At 49.5% G+C, this 20,746-nt stretch overlaps 1 protein-coding gene across 2 annotated transcripts in view; it reads left to right on the top strand.

The window, feature by feature from the left end:
• Positions 1-20,746, top strand: part of Uroc1 (urocanate hydratase 1) — a 32,879-nt gene that overhangs the window by 10,296 nt on the left and 1,837 nt on the right. Inside the window, exons 7-19 of one of the 2 annotated variants that reach the window (XM_038318738.2) lie at positions 1,514-1,580; positions 1,669-1,812; positions 2,828-2,916; positions 3,819-3,881; positions 4,133-4,312; positions 4,779-4,876; positions 5,554-5,626; positions 6,774-6,895; positions 8,786-8,856; positions 13,616-13,714; positions 15,703-15,802; positions 17,274-17,355; positions 19,757-19,856. In XM_038318738.2, the coding sequence (XP_038174666.1) occupies positions 1,514-1,580; positions 1,669-1,812; positions 2,828-2,916; positions 3,819-3,881; positions 4,133-4,312; positions 4,779-4,876; positions 5,554-5,626; positions 6,774-6,895; positions 8,786-8,856; positions 13,616-13,714; positions 15,703-15,802; positions 17,274-17,355; positions 19,757-19,856 (1,288 nt within the window). The remainder of the gene's footprint in view (positions 1-1,513; positions 1,581-1,668; positions 1,813-2,827; positions 2,917-3,818; positions 3,882-4,132; positions 4,313-4,778; positions 4,877-5,553; positions 5,627-6,773; positions 6,896-8,785; positions 8,857-13,615; positions 13,715-15,702; positions 15,803-17,273; positions 17,356-19,756; positions 19,857-20,746) is intronic. The other variant, XR_005284263.1, reaches the window with a different exon arrangement.

The following is a 20,746-nucleotide window of genomic DNA, read 5'->3' as shown; positions in this document are numbered from 1 at the left end:
TGGACACAGCCCACAGGTGGAGGGAGGTCACAGGAGGTCACACCACTGCAATTATTCATTCATTGACATAGAAAATAAGACAGTCTTCCCGGAAGGGCGGAGAGAACCATGGCTCTGAATGCCATCTGTTGTGAAGCGGTGACCAGTAATGCCTGTGCTGATGTGGAAAAAACCCAAGGGCAGGCTGTGGGGGACAAGGTACTAAAGCAACACCTTCAGAATGGCGCCCAGACTCACTCAAACAAGAACTCAACAGCAAACCTCTCTCAGTATGCCAGCTGTGGATCTGGTGTGTAAGCGTAAGGATTCTCACAAGCATGTGTTCACTGCTATGGCCTTGCCATGTGTCCAGTGCCAAGGATCAGCTCCCATTTGAAGACGCCTCACAGTTAAGCCTACTGGATGTCACCCGAATGGAATCTTGCAGAACATGCTTTCCCATGTCCAACACTTTCGCTGGGTCACGTGTGCCAGGGGACACATCATATCCTCCTTTCTCATCCAGTTCTTACATCACAGTTCATTGTCTCCCCGCTCCACGTGTGGGCATTTCAATGGCTTCTGATATTGACCACTGCTGATAAATTTCCTGCGAATGCCTTTGTGAGAGACTAAGTAGACACGAGCATGTAGTGCAGGCCTGCTGGGCCATGCCCAGTCTTGCTCTGCCTAGCCCAATCATCCTCATGCTGATTTTTTTAAATTAATTGTATGACAGATTTTAGAGGAATAAAATATGGCTGGAAAATACTGGTAGGCAGGAGGGGACAGGAGACTCTAGCTTATTATATCCTTACCTTTTTATTTTTACTTTAGCTTTTAAAATATTTTGGTTGGAACACAGAGAAATGGGTTTCACTGTGACATTTTTATACATGTATGTCATTTTAGTGATTTTCTTAAGTTTTGATTTTATTTTACATGTGTGAATGTTTGTCTGTGTATCTGTCTGTGTACTACATGAATGCAATGCCCATGGAGGCAAGAAGAGGGTGTTCAATCCCCTGGAACTGGAACTTTGTACAACTGTGAGCTGCTATGTGGGTGCTGGGAACCAAAGCTGGGTCCTCTGCAAGAACAACCAGTGCTCCTAACCACTGAGCTTTCTCTTCAGTCCCATTTTAGATATTTCTTACTCATCTTCCTGACTATTCCCTGATGTCTGTCTCTCCCTCTTGTTAGTCCCCTTTATTCCCTACGCAGTCCCCCTCCTGCTTTTGTGACACATGCATTCTTGTTTCTTCCCTTTCAGATCTCCTCCCCCTCATAGTCTTCTTTCTACTTTTCAGCACACACACACACACACACACACACACACACACACACACACACACACATGCACACTACATATAAGAGAGAATATGGGAAGTTTGTCTTTCTGACTGACTCTGGCTTATTCTGGTTAACATAATGATCTCTAGTTCTTCCACTTGTTATAACGGAGGAGAACACAGGAGAACCTTTGAGGTTTAGTCTAAAGTTCCTAAGCGCTGCCCATTTCTTCCCTGCTCAGGTATGGCCAGATGACAGCGGGCAGCTACTGCTACATTGGTCCCCAGGGAATCGTCCATGGCACTGTGGTGAGAGATGGGCACACATGAGTGGCGGATCCCTGCAGGTGGATCTGCCAGGAGGGGACAATAAGCACCCTGCCTCACCTGCCTACAGCTCACTGTGCTGAATGCTGGTCGGCGGTACCTGGGCCTCGAGGACTTGGCCGGGAAGGTCTTCGTCACCTCCGGGCTTGGAGGGATGAGTGGGGCTCAAGCCAAGGCTGCAGCCATCGTCGGATGCATTGGGGTGATAGCAGAGGTAAGCTGGGGAGCTTCTGCCCATCCCTCAGAACTCCCTGACTCATTCATTCATCCTCCCCCTCCCTTTACTTCTCTCTCTTCCTTCTCTGCCATCCACACCTTTCCTCTCTTCCCACACTCCACTCCCTTCTTGATTTCTTTCACCAAATCCCATCACCTCCTCCACAAAGCCTTATGCCACCTCTCTGGTGAGGTTCCTATGGCAACAGATGGGTTCTGCTTGCACAGTGCCCACCACCCTCCATTTTCTATGCCCACTAACTTCCAACCCATGAAGCTTTAACAGTGTGTGTACAACCATTGCTTCCAGTGTCCCTTCTAGATGAAGAACCTAGATGACAGAATAAATATTTGTGAATTAAATTAGTATAGAGTGCCCCTCCCCCAGCTTTAGCAGTTGGCACTGGATGGAGGGGGCAGACAAACTGCTCCTTCACAGAGGTGTGCACGGGGGCTTGTGGCTCTCACATCTGTTTGGAAGATGCCAAGATCAAGGAGGGAAGCAGGGAGCAGCAGAAGGGAGGAACTTTGAGCTAAGTCTTGGGGACACACCATGAAATTCAGCTTAGTTGGCACTACCTGTGTTGTGCTTGTCTGAGCTTTGCTAGGACTGTGTTGGGCTGCGGGTAACAGGGCAACTGTAGCAGCTTACATGAGTGAGAGTTATTTTTCTCATGTTACTGACAATATTAGTATTGGTTCAGCAGCTCAATGATTTCAGTGCTAGCTCCTCTAGATTCTCCTGGGCTTCTCTCATGGAGATAAAAATCTCTGCACTAGCCAGTCAGGCCATCCACATTCAAAACAGAAAGAAATGAGAAGAGCTATGTCTGCTCTAGCTGTCTATCTCAGCAGGAAAATCATGTCTCACAGAAGCCCCTTCCCCTTTTCCCATTGGCTGTCATGACAGCCCTGAGGCTGCATCATGAAAGTGGGGTAGGGTGTGTGTGGTGGCTCATGAGGTTGTTCACTGGAGATGTAATGGACGGCCTATATGTATATTGTGACCTCAGGTTGACAAAGATGCACTTGTAAAACGCCACCGGCAAGGCTGGCTGATGGAGGTGACTGACAGCTTGGACCATTGCATTGTGAGACTCAGGTACAGTTGGCTGCGTGGGACTCAGAGCACTTGAACCCAGGCATTGGAAGCAGGGGAGAAAGTGTGGCTAGGGCCGTTCAGTGCCTGGTGTCTGGTCACAGGTGCCATCTAGCAGTTCCACTGTGAAGCATCATGGGAGAGGTCTCTGGAAAGACCCTTTCCCAGGGATTATTGCAGCTGGCTTGTGGGAAGCCATGGGGCTCTGAACTTGACACTCTCTCACACTTCCTTCCCTAGTACTAGAATTGCAGGTGTGTTACCCTACCTGGCTTAATTATATTCATCCCCTTTTCTATTTCTATTTTTCCAAATAATTTTGTAATCATCATTAGTAAATCCTATCACTTCCATGCCCCACCCCATAAGTGAGTTCTATGAAGAGCCGATTAGGGTTGAGATACCTGTTTTACAGTAACCGCTGCAGATCAGCTCAGCCAACTGGGGCATTCCAGCCTGTGCTCTTCCTTTCCTTGTTATCATGGGATATGAGAGAACACACCTCACCCTAGCACATGCCTCCAGGTCCACACTCAGTCAGGTCCAAGCTCACACAGGCCCATTCAGGCCCACTTGTACACAGACTCATACAGAGGCCCACAGTTACGCACAGGCCCATACTTACACACATACACATGTGCATAGTCAACATGGGCCCATAGCCACAGAGGCCCACACTCATGCACAGGTCTCCAGTCACGCACAGCTCCACACACTCACATCCACTCACTCTCACACAGTCCCACTATCTCACACAAGGCCACGTTCACACGCAGGCCCTAGGTGGCCTCCTATGCCTGCCACATTTGGCCCGCATTGAACTTCGTGTATGGAGGCAGAGCAGCTCCATCCAGGGCAGCTGGGCACAGGCGTGGGTCGTCTGTTCTGCTCTTTTGTCCTTCTAGGGAAGCAAGGAAAAAGAAGGAGGTTCTCAGCCTTGGCTACCACGGCAACGTGGTGGATCTTTGGTAAGTGGTACCTCGGGGTGCTACTAAGTGCTTTCAAGCCACAAGCTCTGAACCTCAGCTCTGTCCTTCCTGGGAAGGCCATCATCCTCATCCAGACCTGCATAGCCTTTCTGCCTGTGCACTTTGCAAAGGAGAAAGCAGACATTACCTGCGGGGTGTGTGGGTGGAGATGTGGGCTGCGTTTCTGCTGGCTGGCCCTCCTCCAACCCATGCTTGCGGGCCCTGCTCTGACCACCCCACCGCTTCCCCAGGGAGCGCCTGGTCCATGAACTGGACACCACAGGGGAGCTCTTGGTGGATCTGGGGTCAGACCAGACGTCCTGTCACAACCCATTCAATGGCGGCTACTACCCTGTGCAGCTCAGCTTCTCAGAGGCCCAGAGCCTCATGTCCTCCAACCCAGCTGCCTTCAAGCACCTGGTTCAGGAAAGGTGGGTGACAGGAAGGGGTGCTCAGGGCTGGACAGCAGAGTCTACAAGATCCTAGCCGTTCTGAGCCTTGGCTTCCTTCTTTCAGGGGGGATCGTGGACATGTTACTTTGGGGGATGATGGGAAAAACTGAATTGATATTTGTCAGATTCCTAGGGCAGCTTACATGTCTGTGCTGAGTACACACTAGGATACCCACAGTACCATTGTCTGACACATTGGACCCAGGGTTCCAATGAAGAATGTTGGTTTGGGGGGCACTACAAAACAGGAGGTGTTGAGGGCTTTGGGGTTTTGACTAGACACGGGAATCAGTGGCAATGGGAGCAGTCACAGTGAGCTAGGGGAGGCTGGTTCGCATGGAGACAGAGACGTTTTGGCACTGGGCTTAGAAGGCCTTGGGAAGCTTGATGGGGTGGGACTGCGGAGCTGGAGGACATGCCAGGACTAATCACCTGTTTGTTACAGCCTGAGGAGGCATGTCTCGGCCATCAACAGGTTGGCCCAGGAGAAGTTCTTCTTTTGGGACTATGGTAACGCCTTTCTCTTGGAGGCTCAGAGAGCAGGTAGGCAGAAGGGGAAACTGGACAAGTGGTGTCTGGAGGCCTGTGTGAGCATACCTGTGTGAACATACCTGTGTATGCGTACCTGTGTGTGTGTACCTGTGTGAGCATATCTGTGTGAACGTACCTATGTGAGCATACATACCTGTGTGAGCATACCTGAGTGAGCATACCTGAGTGAGCATACCTGGGTGAGCATACCTGTGTGTGCATACCTGGGTGAGCATACCTGGGTAAACTCTTTTCTCCCTGTTTCATACTCAAAGCTCAGCTACATGGTCATCCTTCTTGAAGCTGGTCCTGCCAGGCAACCAGGCTTCTCTGGGCCTCAACGTCTCTTTACATTTTAAAAATATAAAAGGCCCAGAGTCCACAAGAAACTGTCTCCTTCCAGGCCTTTTTTTTCAAAGCCATTTGCAGGGCCACTTGTAGACCTAGTGTGACAGAGTCCTCTGGGTGGTGGCTCTGGGGCTGACACTGAGTCTGTGGGCCGATACATCCATAACCTACACCTAGACCACACAGATGTCGGTATACCATCCAGGGCTGCACTCTGCTTGTCGCCTCTTTTTTGCCTAAGGAAAAATCTTGAGACTTTGTTCCCAGACTTTCCCAGGGCCCCTTGTTTAAGTCACTGTCTGTGTGGTCATGGGTGCTCACACAGACGGGTGACTCTACAGGAGCAGATGTACAGAAGAAAGGAGCCAACAAGACAGAGTTCCGCTACCCCTCCTATGTCCAGCACATTATGGGGTAAGTGGTAGAGGTTCTATTTTGGGGTGTCTAGTACTTTTTCTGATCCTCTCCGGACTCAGGACCTGGCCTTTCCAGCTGGAAGGGCCTGCAACACTGATCACCACAGGGCTGTGTGCTGAGACCTCACCCAGCTGGGAAGTAAGCACACAGTGATCACAGCATTTCCACATAACACACAAGTGCAGAGGGGGCTTCGGCAGAGCCTCAGTGAGAGAACAGGGAACCAAGGGGCCTGACAGCCATGGTCACTCTCTGTGCACACCACCCTGCCATGTATCCACTCATTTTCCTAAGTTATGTGGCCAGGAAGCCAGGACGATGATTTAATCCTGAAGACCAAGACCTACAGTGGCTTGAAGGTCTTGTGCCATCTGGTTGTTCAAGGCAGGTCTGAGAAGGGCCAGCAGCCCAAGAGAAATAGGGGAGTAAGGGACCCAGCAGGAAGCAGGGCCAAGGTAGACCAATCAAGGAGTGTGGACTTTTAGTCTCACAGGTCTGTGTGTACAGAGGGAGCGAGAGAAGAATGTAAGACATCTCAGGATGGAGTCCGGAGAGGCAGACTTTGTCTTCTGAGCTATACTACTGTGGGTGGAAGCAGAACCAAGGGTGGGCTAGGACACTGGGGTCCAGAGTGGCTGGGTTTTCCTCAGAGAAGAGAAGCAGGAAAGAGATAGCAGGGATGTGCTCAGCTGTGCTTGACAAGTATGGAGTTAGTATGGCCCGAGGTTATAGCATCCCTCTGCCCCACTTCAACTGCCTCAGAAGCTGAGTCACCACGGAAGGCCAGGCCGGGTCAACACATTCACCTACTTTTCTCAGCTATTTACTTCAGATGATTGCTTTTTGTGTAGTCTTTCTAAGAGCAGTTGGAGAAAACATCTGTCTGTCTCTGTTCCATTTCCGGCTCCAGCTGCTGGAGAAGTGAAGTGGTACAAGTTAAAAGATGGGAGCAGAGTGCAAGGAGGAGGCAGAGGAGCAAGGATGTCCTTATTGCTAAGACTTTTTGCTTAGAAGCCAACTGTTTTGAGTTCATTCTGGTTGCTGCCCATCTCCCCTAGGCATGCCTACACGCCACTCCCTAGCTCAGCAAGAAAGGTGCAGGCAGCCCAGGAGGTTGTGGCTAAAGAGACATTTGTCCTTGCAGGGACATATTCTCCCAGGGCTTTGGGCCCTTCCGCTGGGTATGCACATCAGGGGACCCCCAGGACCTGGCTGTCACTGATCATCTGGCCACATCTGTGCTGGAGAAAGCCATTGCAGACGGAGGTGATACTTCTGGGTGGTTGGTACTCAAGAGTGGTTGGTCTCCCAAATCCCCTGCTTCTGTAGGACAACTGGTGGCTAGTGTCATGTTCTGCATAAATCTTCGGACTGCAGGGGACCTAAAACACTTTCGGACTTTCCTCTCTCAAAGCTGTTCAGAGCATGAAGCCCATCCATGTATCGGGTTCTGCCCCCACCCCCAGCCCTGTGCTTACCTCTGCCTCCATCTCTGCTGGTTGCAAACAAAGCACAAGGACCTGTGCTGACAAGCTATATGTCACTGTGACAAACACCTGAGTGAGCCAGCCCTCTTCTTAAATTGGGGAAGTTTCCTTTTGGTTCTTGGCTTCAAAGGCTTCAACAGTGGTCAGATGGTCCCATTATTTTGGAGTGGAACACCCCTGGGAGTCAAAGGGAAAAATAACGCCAACTTCTTCTCTAAGGCTACACCCCCAATGATCTCACTTCCTCCCTCCTCTGAAAGGTCCCATCATCCTCCAGCGGTGCCACAGGCTAGCAACTGGGCCCACAATCCCCAGGATTTGCTGGATGTTGATAAGCTGCTGGCCTCTCTGACCCAGCTGCTCTTCCTGCAGGCCCCGGGCTCCGTGAATGGGGGAGGGAAGCACTTGAGCATTGGCCTTGTTTGATTCATTTCAGGAGAATTCCTCATTCACTTCAGCTGCCTTTTGTGAGCATGTCACCCCCACACCAGGGCCTGTTGTCATCCACCTAATGCTCAACTTCTCTGAGCACTGGACCCCTGAGCTCATCTTGATCATAGATGCAGAGGTTTTGCACTGCCTCCTGGCTAGGTAGCTGTGGTCTTCCTGTGTCTACATGTCTATTCTGTTTTCTTGAAGCACATTGTCCTTTCTAATGTACTTGACATTGTCGGTCAAGTGCAAAGAGGAGGCCAGACCAAGCTAAAGGAACTAGCTGGGGTTTTATATTGGGAAATCTGGCCCATTGCCTTCCCAGCTTCTCTAGCTCAGAACAGCTGCCTGGGCCTAAGCAGACACAACTGGGTGTCAGCTGGGTGTCTACCACCCAGTGCTCCATAGAGAAGCCAGGTGCTATCACACCTCCAAATGCTATGGCTAAGAATCTTCAGCACAGCCAGTATCCAGCTACAATGTGACCTGCCCTTGCCGAGCAGGAACACTTCAGGAGCTTCTGCCAGGCAAAGCAGACGATGCTGAGGACCTCCAAGGCACAGAGCACAGCACAGGACCATAGAGTAACAAACAGGGATGAGTTCAAGTGCACCTTCACCCCGAATATAGTTTTCAAAAAGGGAGTTTCTTTAAGTAAGATATCGATGTTCTCTGTGCTCAGCTCCCACATCACCAGTCTGTTCTCATGAGCTGCTCAGACCTGTTGTCGCCTCCTCCTCTTGCCTCCTCCTGGAATAGGCCAAGGAGTCCCACTTCCGGGCCTTTGTGCTGGCTGTTCCCTCTGTAATTCCATACCTACAGAGCTTCTCAGCATTGAGGACTCTGACCTTCCCTTTCTTAAGGAACCTTTATCCCCTAATGCATCAATCACCCCAGTAACCAGCATCCTCTAAAGCATCACCCCAGTAACCAGTTCCTCACACTCTTCTTCACAGCCAACTGGCATTCTTGTGCCTGTGCCTGGCTCAGTGGCTGGTTCGCAATTGGTGCTCAATAGCTGTCTTTGAGGGAATGAATGCATCAGCCGTGGGCTGCACAGGCCCATACGTTAGTTCATGTTATCGCTGCACTGTTTCCCAGATGCTGAATGGCTAGTGTGGGGAGCATCACTCAAGGTCTCCAGATACCTGTGGGAAATATCCAGCAGAAAAGAGAGCTAGGGCCCCTAGGCAGCAGCTTCCAGGGCCTAAGATATCCCTCCTCTTTCTCCTTGCAGTGAAGGCATCAGTTAAGCTACAGTATATGGATAACATCCGCTGGATCCGGGAAGCTGCCAAGCACCGGCTGGTAAGAGCTTGGCTTGGGGGAAGATGGTACTGCAGAGGCATGATTGAGGCTGAACTGTCAAGAAACTGCCCAGAAAGAGGATGCAGTCATAAAGGTCTCAGCACCCATCTTGAATGCCCTGAGAAGATGCAGACCCTGCATTAGTGTTACTGCTGACAGCAGCATCATGGCAGCCACCTTATCCAGGAAAGAGTTTGTAAAAGGGTGTGTGGATAACTTGTAAAAGGGTGTCTGGGTAGCAACATGGAGAAACTGGAAACCTTAGACAATGTTGGTGGGAGTGTAAAGCAATGTAATCTAGTCATTACAGGGTTATGTAATGACCCTGACAGGACTGGAACCTATTTAGGGTGCTATAGATACTGTAACTAAAATGCCAAGGCAATCCAAAGGGCTCTTGGCCCACAAATGGATCAACAAAATGTCTCTCTGTATAAAGCAACCTGTAAAGGCATTCTGCCAGTCACTGGCACCTGGGTAAAACTGAAGGATATGATGTTAAGAGAAATAAACCAGTCACAGAAGGACAAACCCTTGCAAGATGCCACCCACATGCAGCCCCTAGAGTAGGCAAGCCATAAGCAGGGAAGTGGCAGGGTATGTACCAGGGCTGGGGAGAGTGTGCGGAGTCAGTGTTTCCTGAGGACAGAGTTTTGGCTTGGGAGAATGAAAAGGTCCTGGAGCCGGATGGTGGGGCCAGCTGCACAGCACTGTGAGGTGCTTCATGCCACCAAGCAGCATGCTAAACATTATTAAGGTAGTCAAATTTATGTTATCTGCATATCTTAGCTAGGGTTCCTATTGTTGTGATGAAACACCATGACTAAAATCAAGTTGGGGAGGGAAAGGTTTATTTGGGTTACACTTCCATTAATGTTGGAGTCCATCACTGAAGGAAGTCAGGACAGAAATTCAAACAGGGCAGGACCCTGGAGGCAAGAGCTGATGCAGAGGCCATGGAGGGGTGCTGCTTATTGGTTTGCTCATCAAAGCTTGCTTAACCTGCGAGCTCAGGACCACCAGCCCAGAGATAGCACCACCCACAATGGGCTGGGCCCTTCCCCATCAATCACTAAGAAAATGCCCTACTTCTGGATCTTATGAAAGCATTTTCTCAGCTGAAACTCCCCCCTTTCAGATAGTTCCAGCTTGTGTCAAGTTGACACAAAACTAGCCAGGACAGTGTATTTTACTGATTTTTTTTAATGGATAAGAAGGGTGGCTTGGGGCTCTGAAGCAGCTAACAAGGTCATCCTTTATCCAGTCACTCCACAAACAGTCTCTGTAGTTCCTGTAGGAGGTGAGAGCTCAGGCACCTGAGCTGGTTCAGTGGCACTCCCAAGTAAATGCCCTGAGTGACTAGCTCAGCCTCCATCTATGACTTGGAGGCAGTGATGCTGGCTTGCAGGGGGCCTCTGTGATCCTTCGCCCCCCCCCCCCCCCCCCCCCCCTCCCCCCCCCCCCCCCCCCACACAGCTCTGTCAGGCCCAGAACTGAGGACAACAGTGAAGGACATCACCTGTAGGAGAACAGATGGTTGATCAGAAAGGTGTCTAATGACAGAAAACAGCCAGCAGGCCCAGGCTAGAGATGATGGGAGGACTGTGGAAATTAAATAAAGAAGAAACATTTGGTCCACACATGACTTTGCTCACCAGCAGGTCCCTGGCCAGAGGTCTCAGGGCCAGAAGGAAACTGTCCCCATCATGGCCCATCCCATCCTAGGGCTATATTTTGCATGTGTGTCTCCATGAAACCCCCATATGCCATTCTCAGTCTCTATGATCCAAGTCCAAGCCAGGGAGCCTGGGCTGGAGACAGAGTAGAGGGAGTGCTACAGACAGAATACACAAGCCATCCAGGGAGGCGAGGGGAGGAGAGGCAGAGCTAGCAGCAGGGATGCAGCTGTCTAGGGCTGCTACGAGGGGTGGGTTCAAAGTCAGCTGCACATGTCACAGGCCAGCAAGCAGAACGCGATGTCCACCTTTGAGTGGAAGTGATCTTTCTCTTGAAAGCTGGCGATTCCTTTTATCTATGACGTTCTTGATAAACTTGGCAGTTGTGTTCGCTGTCCTTCTCAGTGCTGTGACCAAATACCTGACCAGAAGCCACTGGAGGGACAACATTTATTATGGTTCATTGTTTCACAGCCAGGAAGCTATAGAGACAGGAATTCGAGGCAGCTGGCCACACTGTATCCACTGCCAGAAGGCAGAGGAAGATCGTTCAGCTTGTTTCCTGCTTTTTGTAGTCAAGGAGATGGTGCTGCTCACCTTAGAAGTCTTCCTTCTTCAGTTAGCCTTTCCTAAACTCGTCCTAGTGTGCTACACATGTGTTTCTACAGCCATTATAAATCCAGTCAGATTCTCAATGAAGATTAACCACCACAAGCCATTTTATACCAGTTCTTCCTCATTTCCCCCAAGAAATCTGAACACCTCACAGCATGGATTCACACTTGCAGGTTAAAACAAACAAACAAAAAACCCTGAAGGCATCCGTAGTAACTAAAGCCATTTGCATTTGCTAGACCCCAGGAGGTTACTGACCCCACTGCCAGGGCTAACTCTGAGCTCAGTAAGACTTTAGTGTCCACATTGCCTATCCTTTGCCACCTTTTGCAGTTTGGGCCAGATCCTCAGGTAGGAGGGGAAAACATGCAACACTTTCTTTAGTGATACTGTGGTTTTTCAGCCAGACACTACCAACATTTGGGGAGGAGGCATTTTTTAAATTGCAGCAAGACATATATAAATATGCATAAATCTTATGATCCTCACCTAAGCATTTTCAGGGTGCAGCCCTAGAGTGTGAAGCCCATTTAGGGATGTCCTGCTGCCCTTGACAACCATTTCCAGAACTTTCTCATCTTGCACCTGAAACTCTGTTTCTAGTAAACACTAACCTCCCTCCCAGCCCTAGGAGACCCCTTTAAGAGCGGGACAGGGCAGTACTTGTCTATCCCGATAGGCAGGTTCCAGCTGGCATGTCTCAAGGGCTTTCTGTGCAGCTTGCGTGAGAATCCTCTGTCTTCCCAAGACTACAACGTTACAGTTTTCCCTCTATATCTGAAGTGGAGGGTTGGTTTCCAGATACCGGTGGATACCACAGCCCACTCAGATCCTTAGTATACATGACCTTGTGTTGGCCCAGAACCTACACAGGCCCTCCACATGCCTTACATCACTTCTGGATGACTTCTTAGACCTAAGACAAGGTAGAAGCAATGCAAACATTAAATATTGAGTCACTTACGAGATAGTCACAAGAAAAAAGTACATGCGCATTCAATATAAGTGGGATGGTTTTTCATGAATGTCCTTTTCTTCTTTCATATGTTTATGTGTGGCATGCATTTGTGTATGTATGTTTACATGTATGGGAACATGTGTGTGTTGATTCATGTGCTTTTATGTCTGTGTCTGGAGCCAGAGGTTGACACTGAGTATCGTCCTTGACTACCCTCCACTTATGTACTGAGGCAGGTTCTCTTGCTGAACACAGAACTCTCTGTTTAACTAGCTAGGCTGCTCCAGGGATTCCATCTCAGCCTACTGAACCCCGAGATTACAGGTGGACTGCCCATCTTTTTCATGGGTGCTGGGGATATGAACTCTGGTCCTCATACCTTCATTTTAAAAAAAAACATTTTATGCACTGCAGTATCTCCCCTAACCCTTTTCCTGAACTTTTTAAATGATGGGATCTTACTATGCAGCCTGGCTGTCCTGGAACTCACTCTATAGCCCAGACTAACCTCAAACTCACAGAAATCGACTTGCTTCTGCTTCCTGAGTGCTGAGATGAAAGGCATGTGCCATCAGACCCAAACTTGCTGAACTTTCTTGATGGGCAGCTATTTGAATCTGCAGGGGCAGACGCTCTAATCCAGGTGTTCTTCCATCACAAGGATAGACTACCTTTTGCCTGTCTGTGCTTCAGCTACTGGACACCCGTGTTGCTTCCACCCTGGACACCCGTGTTGTTTCTACCGCTTGCTCTTGTGAATGATGCCGCCATACTCACGGCTATGCAGACACCTACACCTGGGGGGTGGGGGAACGCAGGGGGTCTGGATTAATCTCTATTTGGTCCACACACCAAAATTACCTGTAGCCACTGCAAGTAGCATCCTGGTTAAGAGCCATGGGGCTAAGAAATGACTCGCTGGCATTCCCTCACAGAGGCGCAGCACAAGCGCATGAGATCCAAGCGCCAACCTATAGGGAGGTTACCAGTTTGTCTGAGTCTGTTTCCTCATCCGTGTGATCAAGCTTGTGACAAGAATGCGGTATCTTCCTGGGGACTCAGCTCTGGACTGTGGGGTCAGTACTCTCAGTAAGCCAGGCTTGATCAAGTCTCACATTGGTGGTCCTGATGTGAAAGAGGCTCAAAGGGGCAGGGTCCACAATAGGAATCCTGCGTGGTACGCATGGAGTCAGTCTCTGGGCGCCTTCAGGAATGGACCCTAAGGAAAAGGACATAGAAGAGAATGAGGTGGCCCTGACCTCAAGAAAAGTCAATGTGTGGCCATGCATTGGCCCACCAACGTGGTGTATAATGGGCTTGATGAGAGAGGTGCGCAAGGGTCCCATACTTTAGCATTTCCGAGCATTGCAGGGTCCTCTGAGCTCTCCCTAGAAGAGCCGGCAGCTGGAGTTGACCGGGTAATGGGGCTATAGTATCACTCACATCTTCCCATGCCGCTAGCTGGGATGCTTGCTTTTGGCTGGGGGCTTTCTCATTCTCTCCTCTGTAGGTGGTGGGCTCCCAGGCGAGGATCCTGTACTCAGACCAGAAAGGACGTGTGGCCATTGCTGTGGCCATCAACCAGGCCATCGCCAGTGGGAAGATCAAGGTGAGTGAGATCACCTGTGGTGCTTCAAGGCGGCTTCAGAGACACCTTATCACCCAGGCTCTGCTTGGGGGCTTCCCAACTCGGACCTCCTGCTCATACTCAAGTCTGCCCTCCCCACCTCTTCAGGCTTCCAAGAAAGCTGCTCCCACCAGCACCCTGACCTAGTAACAGGGAGCTTTTGCCCTCCCCTGGCTGAGTTCCCTGGTAGGTGTACTGGTTCCTTGAAGGCCTTGGACTTGGTGCAGCAGATAAGCAGAGGGGCCTAGATAAGAGCTGCCCTGAAAACCAGGCCCTGTTTGAGAGGCAAGGGGGAGGGGAGAGCATGGAGGGCCTAACATCCTCCTAGAACCCCAACCCTGATCATGTGTCATTGTGACGAGGGAACTAGAGAAAAAGAGTGAGCAGCCTTGTTCAAACACAAGTCCTGACAGTGTTTCTTTTGCTGTGACCTGGGCAAGTCAGGCTACTCTGACCCAGAGTTTCTCTATTCTGTAGGAAGAATAGTGTGCTGATAGGCCCCACGTAAGTGTGAGGATCAAATAAGTCACGGTCCACAAAAATAATTCCTCACATCTTTTCTGAATGATCTTGTTCAAACAGTGACAAATGTACCCAGGTTTGCTTACTTCTCTCTCTCCTCTGGGGACCCAGAACCCTGAGCTCATGTTCTGAAAGAAGTCGTTTGCTCCTTTCCTTCTTGTTTTGGGGACTTGTGTTCTGTTCCTGGTGGCACTACTCTGTCAGAAGCACTGGGAGTGTTACTCAGAGGTAAAGTGAACTAAAGAAAGGTGTGAAGTGTGGAAGGCCATCCCTGCAGATGGCTCAGGGTCAGAGCCCAGGGTGGCACCACAGCAAGAATAACATCCTGAGCTCTTTAGGATGCTTCCCAGAAGCCCATTGGAGGGGGTGCTGCTGAGAAGCTCCTGCTCACATCCAAGCTATCACTCTCCCGCTTCCGTTCACTGGTTTGATAGTTCTACTGTGCTGGTGCCTTTTGGGGGGACACAGCAGGGAAGTTCCAGCTTGGATCTGCTGTAATAAAGAGAGATGACACCTGACTGCAGGTATGAGCTAGGGGATGCTTACCTGACTGCAGGTATGAGCTAGGAGGTGTTTACAGGTGCCATGAAGCATGGGAAAACATGAGCCAGGTGAGCTGAAGATCCATGGTTGGTCAGGACAGGCCATCCTGAAGTTCTAGCATTCAGCTGAACCCTGAATGACTAGAGGTGCTGGAAAACAATTCCATGGCAGAGATGAAGTCATAGGCACAGCATGGCCTGCTCATGAAGGGCAAGGGCAGCTGGGACATTCTGAGTTTTGTAGTGTCCTCGAGCATGTTGCATCATATTTGGTGAGCCTCTAAATTTCCAAGAACTACTGTCAATGGTTGGGAAGGCTAGCTACATCTCTGAAGTAGATTGGTGCTGGCAGGGGCAGACAAATCTCATTGTCATAAAAAGCCTTATATTATTACAACATCTTAATGACATGTTCTGTATGTCTCTGAAATGTTTGAAGGTCACCTATCTATCTAAAATATATCTGTTTGACTTCGAAAATATACCTAACATGACTACAAGTTTGATTGTATATAGATAATTAACTACTAACTTGCATTTCTTAACTACCCTAAATAGTTTGTAATAAATTTCAAGAACCAGAACTTTACATTTTAAAATGAGCTGCATAGGCACAATATATTATACAAAAGTAAAAACATATATACAGTATGTTATAACAAAAATAACCTTAAATTTGTATCAATATATAAAAATCCATACTTAGGTAAAATATTAGTAGTTGCTTTTTAGTTTAAAAGTAGATGCAATAATTTACCCCTTTATTCTATTATTTCTAAGACTGGGTCTATTTTTAAGGGGAAAAATCCAAATGGTGTCTGGAGTGGCCCCACTCTCATCCTCTGCCTCATGCCAACAAGCCTGGCAGACACTACTGACTGATATGCCCTTCCCTGTCCCCTACAGGCCCCAGTGGTCCTGAGCCGTGACCACCATGATGTGAGTGGGACTGACAGCCCCTTCAGGGAGACTTCCAATATTTATGATGGTTCTGCCTTCTGTGCAGGTAAGATAAACGAAAGGATCATTGTCCCTTAGTATTAGCCAGCTGAGGAGATGTGCATCCTTAGTCCCAGCACCTCTGGCAGCTGAGTGGCACAGGGAGCTTGAGCTTAAGAATTAGAAACAGTAGCCGGGTGGCGGTGGCACACGCCTTTAATCCCAGCACTTGGGAGGCAGAGGCAGGTGGATCTCTGTGAGTTTGAGGCCACCCTGTCCTGGAACAAGTGAGTTCCAGGACAGGCTCCAAGGTCACACAGAGAAACCATGTCTCAGGGGGAATAAAACGAAACAAAAAAAAAAAAAAAGCCACACAGAGAAACCTGTCTTGAAAAAGCAAAAAATAAAATAAAATAAAAAATGAAAATAAATAAAAAATTAGAAGCAGCCTGGGTAACACAGAGACCCCATCTCAAAGGGAGGAATTAAATTCCCTGTCTTCTAGATTATAGGCTGCATGCTCTTTTCCTCCCTCCTCCTCCTCTTCCTCACCCAGCACCAGGGAGAGCCTAGGTTCCCTGATCTCTGTGAGAACTGGGGTGAAAAGTTTGGGAGGTGGATAAAGAGCTACAAGAGGAAGCTGCAGTCTTATGCCTGTGTCTCCAGGGTGGCAAAGTGACAACAGTCACTGACCTCCTCGCACCTGTTCACAACATGCTAGATGCTTAGAAGGCTACCAGCTGGGGCCTTGCTTCCCCTGGGGGCCTGGCTCCATAGTCTGCTGGGTACATGGCTGCCGTGTCATGCTGGGCTTGTCCCTGGTGCAGCAAAGCAGCTGAGGAAATAAGAGGTGCTAGCTAATTACCTGTAGCCCATGGGGAAGCACTGGCACCACGGCCAAAGCAACAGACAAAGGAAGCCAGAGGTTCTTCATTGGGAAAACTCATACAGGTTCTTATAGAAAGACACCTCACAACTAAGCATGCTCAGATGGAGCTCTTGCAGCTTTATACATGGCCCGTTCCAAAAGAAAAATGTTGGCTAGGAATACCTCCTGGGTAGAATAGTGTGATAATAAACAAATTTTTCTCTAAGTCATCTAAAAGACTGAGCCATCTGAAGTCATCTAAAACTTCTGGGTTTCTCTGGAGAGCCTTATCTGAAGCAAAAGTAATACTTAGTGGAGGGCTGACAGTACTGAAAGGGGCAGCACACCCACTGGGCCTCTTAAATACCTGCCCAGCAGCCAACATGGGGCCCTCACTTCTCTGATGGAGTCAAGAAGCATCATTCATTTGCAATGCCTGCCCTAGGCATGAATGGGCATTTAGTGCAAGAGAGTATGGCAGTAGGGACAGATAATAGGTATGGCAGGCTTCGTCAGTTTCTCTTGCTTCCTGCTTCCAGACTCCCCTGTCTCTGTCCCCACTTGTCCACTGTCACACTGTTCTGCAGTCCCAAGAAGCAGCATGAGTCTATCTGGCCCCCAGACCACCTAGTGCAAGGGATGATGTATCATGCTTGCCCTGTTTCTACAGACATGGCTGTGCAGAACTTCGTGGGAGATGCCTGTCGTGGTGCCACCTGGGTTGCTCTTCACAATGGAGGGGGTGTGGGCTGGTAAGAAGGTGTCAGAGAGCAGGCTGTGGGCTGGTATGGAGACTGTGGGGACCTCTTGGGACAGATACAGGTCCAGGGGCCTAAGGTTCTTGGACTTAGATCCCTGGCAACTTGTTCTATTGAGGGCTTAATGCAAATGCAGTCCTCATGCGAACTGGGAACCAGAGGGTCAGTATGTTGGGGTGTGGAGGATGGAGGAACAGAGAGGGAGACTTCTATAAAGCAACTCCAGCAGTTTGGCCCACACCTATCATATAGGACACAAAGGCTAGCATGAGCAACAGCCATGTTCATTTCTACATTCCAATTCCACCATAACTATTTGACTTCAAAGAGTGGGAGCCCATGGCTGCCAGGACAGCAGGTTCTAGGCTCCCCGCTCTCCCCAGCTCACAGTTATGTTCACACAGGTCCCTTTCCATCCAGCACCAGGGCAGGGTCATTAAGAACTCCATGATGGCCTCCGTGTTAGTCATTGTTCTTGCCTGTAACAAAAGTGGTCTCTAGCTTGTAGAGTGGAAAGGTTTATCTGATTCACGGTTTCACAGTCAGTCGGCCACACTGTTTTAGGCAGCACAGCATGGCAGGAGCCTCTAGGGGTGGGGACAGAGCCAGTCATCCATGACAGGGAAAAGAAGAAGAAACTGGGATCCCATGTGGTCCTGCAAGGGCCCATTCTCAGTGATCTGAAGACCTCCCATGAAGCCCTACCACCGCCCTCAAGAGGACATTGAAAATCCGGACTGTGGGGTTTCATTCTGATTGGCATTGGCCATTCCGCTCCCGCCGAGAGTATAAACTTAGGTTCATCAGACACGGACAATGCAGCATCATTTGCTGAGCCCTTTCAATCTTCCCTCTCACAGAATCAAAGAAAGGGCATAGGCTTTTACAGATGAGGAGACTGAGGCACAGACGATTTGCCTCTGCTGGGGAAGCTTCCTGTCTGGGATCCCCAGAGCAGGCTAAAACTGGAGCCCTGGCTGCTGTGGTCTCAGAGAGGGAGAAGACCTGAGCCAGTATGAGCTGGATCCAGGCCAGCCTTTGTCCTGAAGAGCCAATTCCTCCCATTAACCAGCTCTCCAGAGTATTCAGATGACCCGCTTGGCCTCATGCCCACCAAGCCTGGAATTCCAAGCTGCAGCCCTGTCAGGTGGCTTTAATTAATGGAAAATGTGACCATAGTGCATGTCCTAGCTGGAGAACAGCGCAGACAAGAGCTCCCTGGTTGTGGGGTGCATGGGAGGGGACAACCGTGACTGTAACAGAGGCTGAAATTTGTCCAAAGCCTCACAAAACAAAAGCAGCAGGCAGGCTAGGTATTTACTAGGGAGGATGAGGGAAGTCCTGGCTTCTAGCACTATTGCATAAAGAGTTGAGGAACACGGCTCTCACTTGTTGCTTCTCCAACGACAAGTCACACCCAGTTCTGTGGCTTTGGTTTCTTCCTCATTTGGCAGGAATCTGTGTGTGTGAGCTGTTTGTCCTCAGGCTTCTTGACTTGCTTCTTCCCTTCCTGGGCTGTCTCCTGTGGACAGGTTCTTCTCTGTGCAGGGTTACCTCCCCTAACTCTGTGTCAATTGGAGTGCACTCCATGACCTCAGCCTCCTCACGGTCCCTCTTTTGGAGCATCTGCTTAGTCACTGCCTTCGTGCCGTGTGTCCATTGGTCATGCTTAGTGAGAACAAGAGTTGGCTGCAGCTCCCTGTGCTCCCGGATGTGTCATTTGGCCAAGTCACTGAGGACAGGGTCATTTGGCCAAGTCACTGAGTGTGAGAGATTGTACCTTAGCAAAGGCATCTCTGTTCTCTTTCTATAGGAAAGGATTGCAAGGGGGTAGACTTCATGTGTCACAGGAACATTTCAGAGATCAGTTAACACAGGCAGTCTCGGGGCAGTCAGTGAGTCTGGGTCATTAGCAGCCCACCTGTGGCATGGCATCTTGTGTGCCAAGTAACCTTCCTGCATGCCCATACACTCTTTATGGCCACTTCAGAGGGTCCTGAGAAGCAACCTCCCTCCATTCTCAGAGCACTGTCCCAGACTGGGGTGTAGCTCAGTACTGGATCACTTGTCTAGCATGTACAAAACCCTGGGTACAATGAGAATGATTGCTTCCCATCCCAGTGGACAAACAGGCATTGAGCAGACCGTGGTATAGAGAAGGTCTTGGAAGTATACATGAAGTGGACCATTACCAGCTCAGAAGCATAACTGGCTGAGAAGCCAGGATGTTGCCACTCTGTTCTGCTGACCACATGGCTCTGTGATGTAGAGGCCAATGGAACAAGGCTCCCCCAAAGCTGATATCTTCTCAGGTCAATGCCTGAAACCTTGCATGATGTCTGCTCTAAACAATTCTACACAGGGAGCGAACTGGGAACCCCTTTGTCTCTTGCAGGGGCGAGGTGATCAATGGGGGATTTGGCCTTGTGCTAGATGGGACCTCACAGGCTGAGCAGAAAGCCAGGATGATGCTCAGCTGGGATGTCTCCAATGGTGTAAGTCCCCCAGAACTCCTCAGCTTCTCGCTCCCCCTTCTTCTCCGTGGCTCCGTCTCCAGGTTGGAAGTCTGGGCTGCAATTCTGTAAGAGCCTTTACTCCCTTTCCAGCCCTTCCAGGGCTCCCTCTTTCTTAAGAATTTATTTATTTTTATTTGATTTTATGTATATGAGTGTGTCTGCATATTTGTGCACTATGTATGTGCCTGGTGCCCTCAGAGGTCAGAAAGGGGCATCAGGTCCTATAGAAGTAGAGATACTGATGGCTGTGAGCCACCATGTGGGTGCTGGGAACTGAACCTAGGTCCTGTGGAAGAGCAGCTAGTGCTCTTAACTGCTGAGCCATCTCTCCAGACCCCAGGGTTCCCTTTGCACCATCCCTTCCCAACTATTTCCACACTTTTCTTTGGGTCTTCTTGTCTCTGGTCTCACCCTGAACTCTAGCTTCTATAAATGCAGCTGGACCCTGGCAGACTCAGCCCTTCCACCAAAGCACCCCCTATACTGGTGTTGAGGCACCAAAGCACCCCTTATACTGGTGTTGAGGCTTCACTCTTTGGGGACTGGGATGGAACTCAGGGCCTCGGGCATGTCGAGCTCTGTCATATTGCTGTGCCCTGACCTCATGATCTCCCTCTTAAGGCCCATTGTTGGAAGAGGTTTCCATCCGGCCCGGTCCCGTAATAAACACACAGAAACTATATCATTTGCAATACTGTTTGGCCAATAGCTTAAGTGTCTTTTTAGCTGGATCATATCTTAATTTAACCCATTTCTATTATTTTATACTTTACCACAAGGCTCATGGTTTATGGGCAAGGTTCCAGCATGTCTATCTTTGGCAGATGGCTACATGGCTTCTCACTGACTCCCATAACATACATACATAC

The sequence above is a fragment of the Arvicola amphibius genome, chromosome 2 (assembly GCF_903992535.2).
Source record: "Arvicola amphibius chromosome 2, mArvAmp1.2, whole genome shotgun sequence".
Taxonomy (NCBI): domain Eukaryota; kingdom Metazoa; phylum Chordata; class Mammalia; order Rodentia; family Cricetidae; genus Arvicola; species Arvicola amphibius.
Note: the sequence above shows the minus strand (reverse complement) of the source record. Positions and strands in the feature narration are given on the sequence as shown.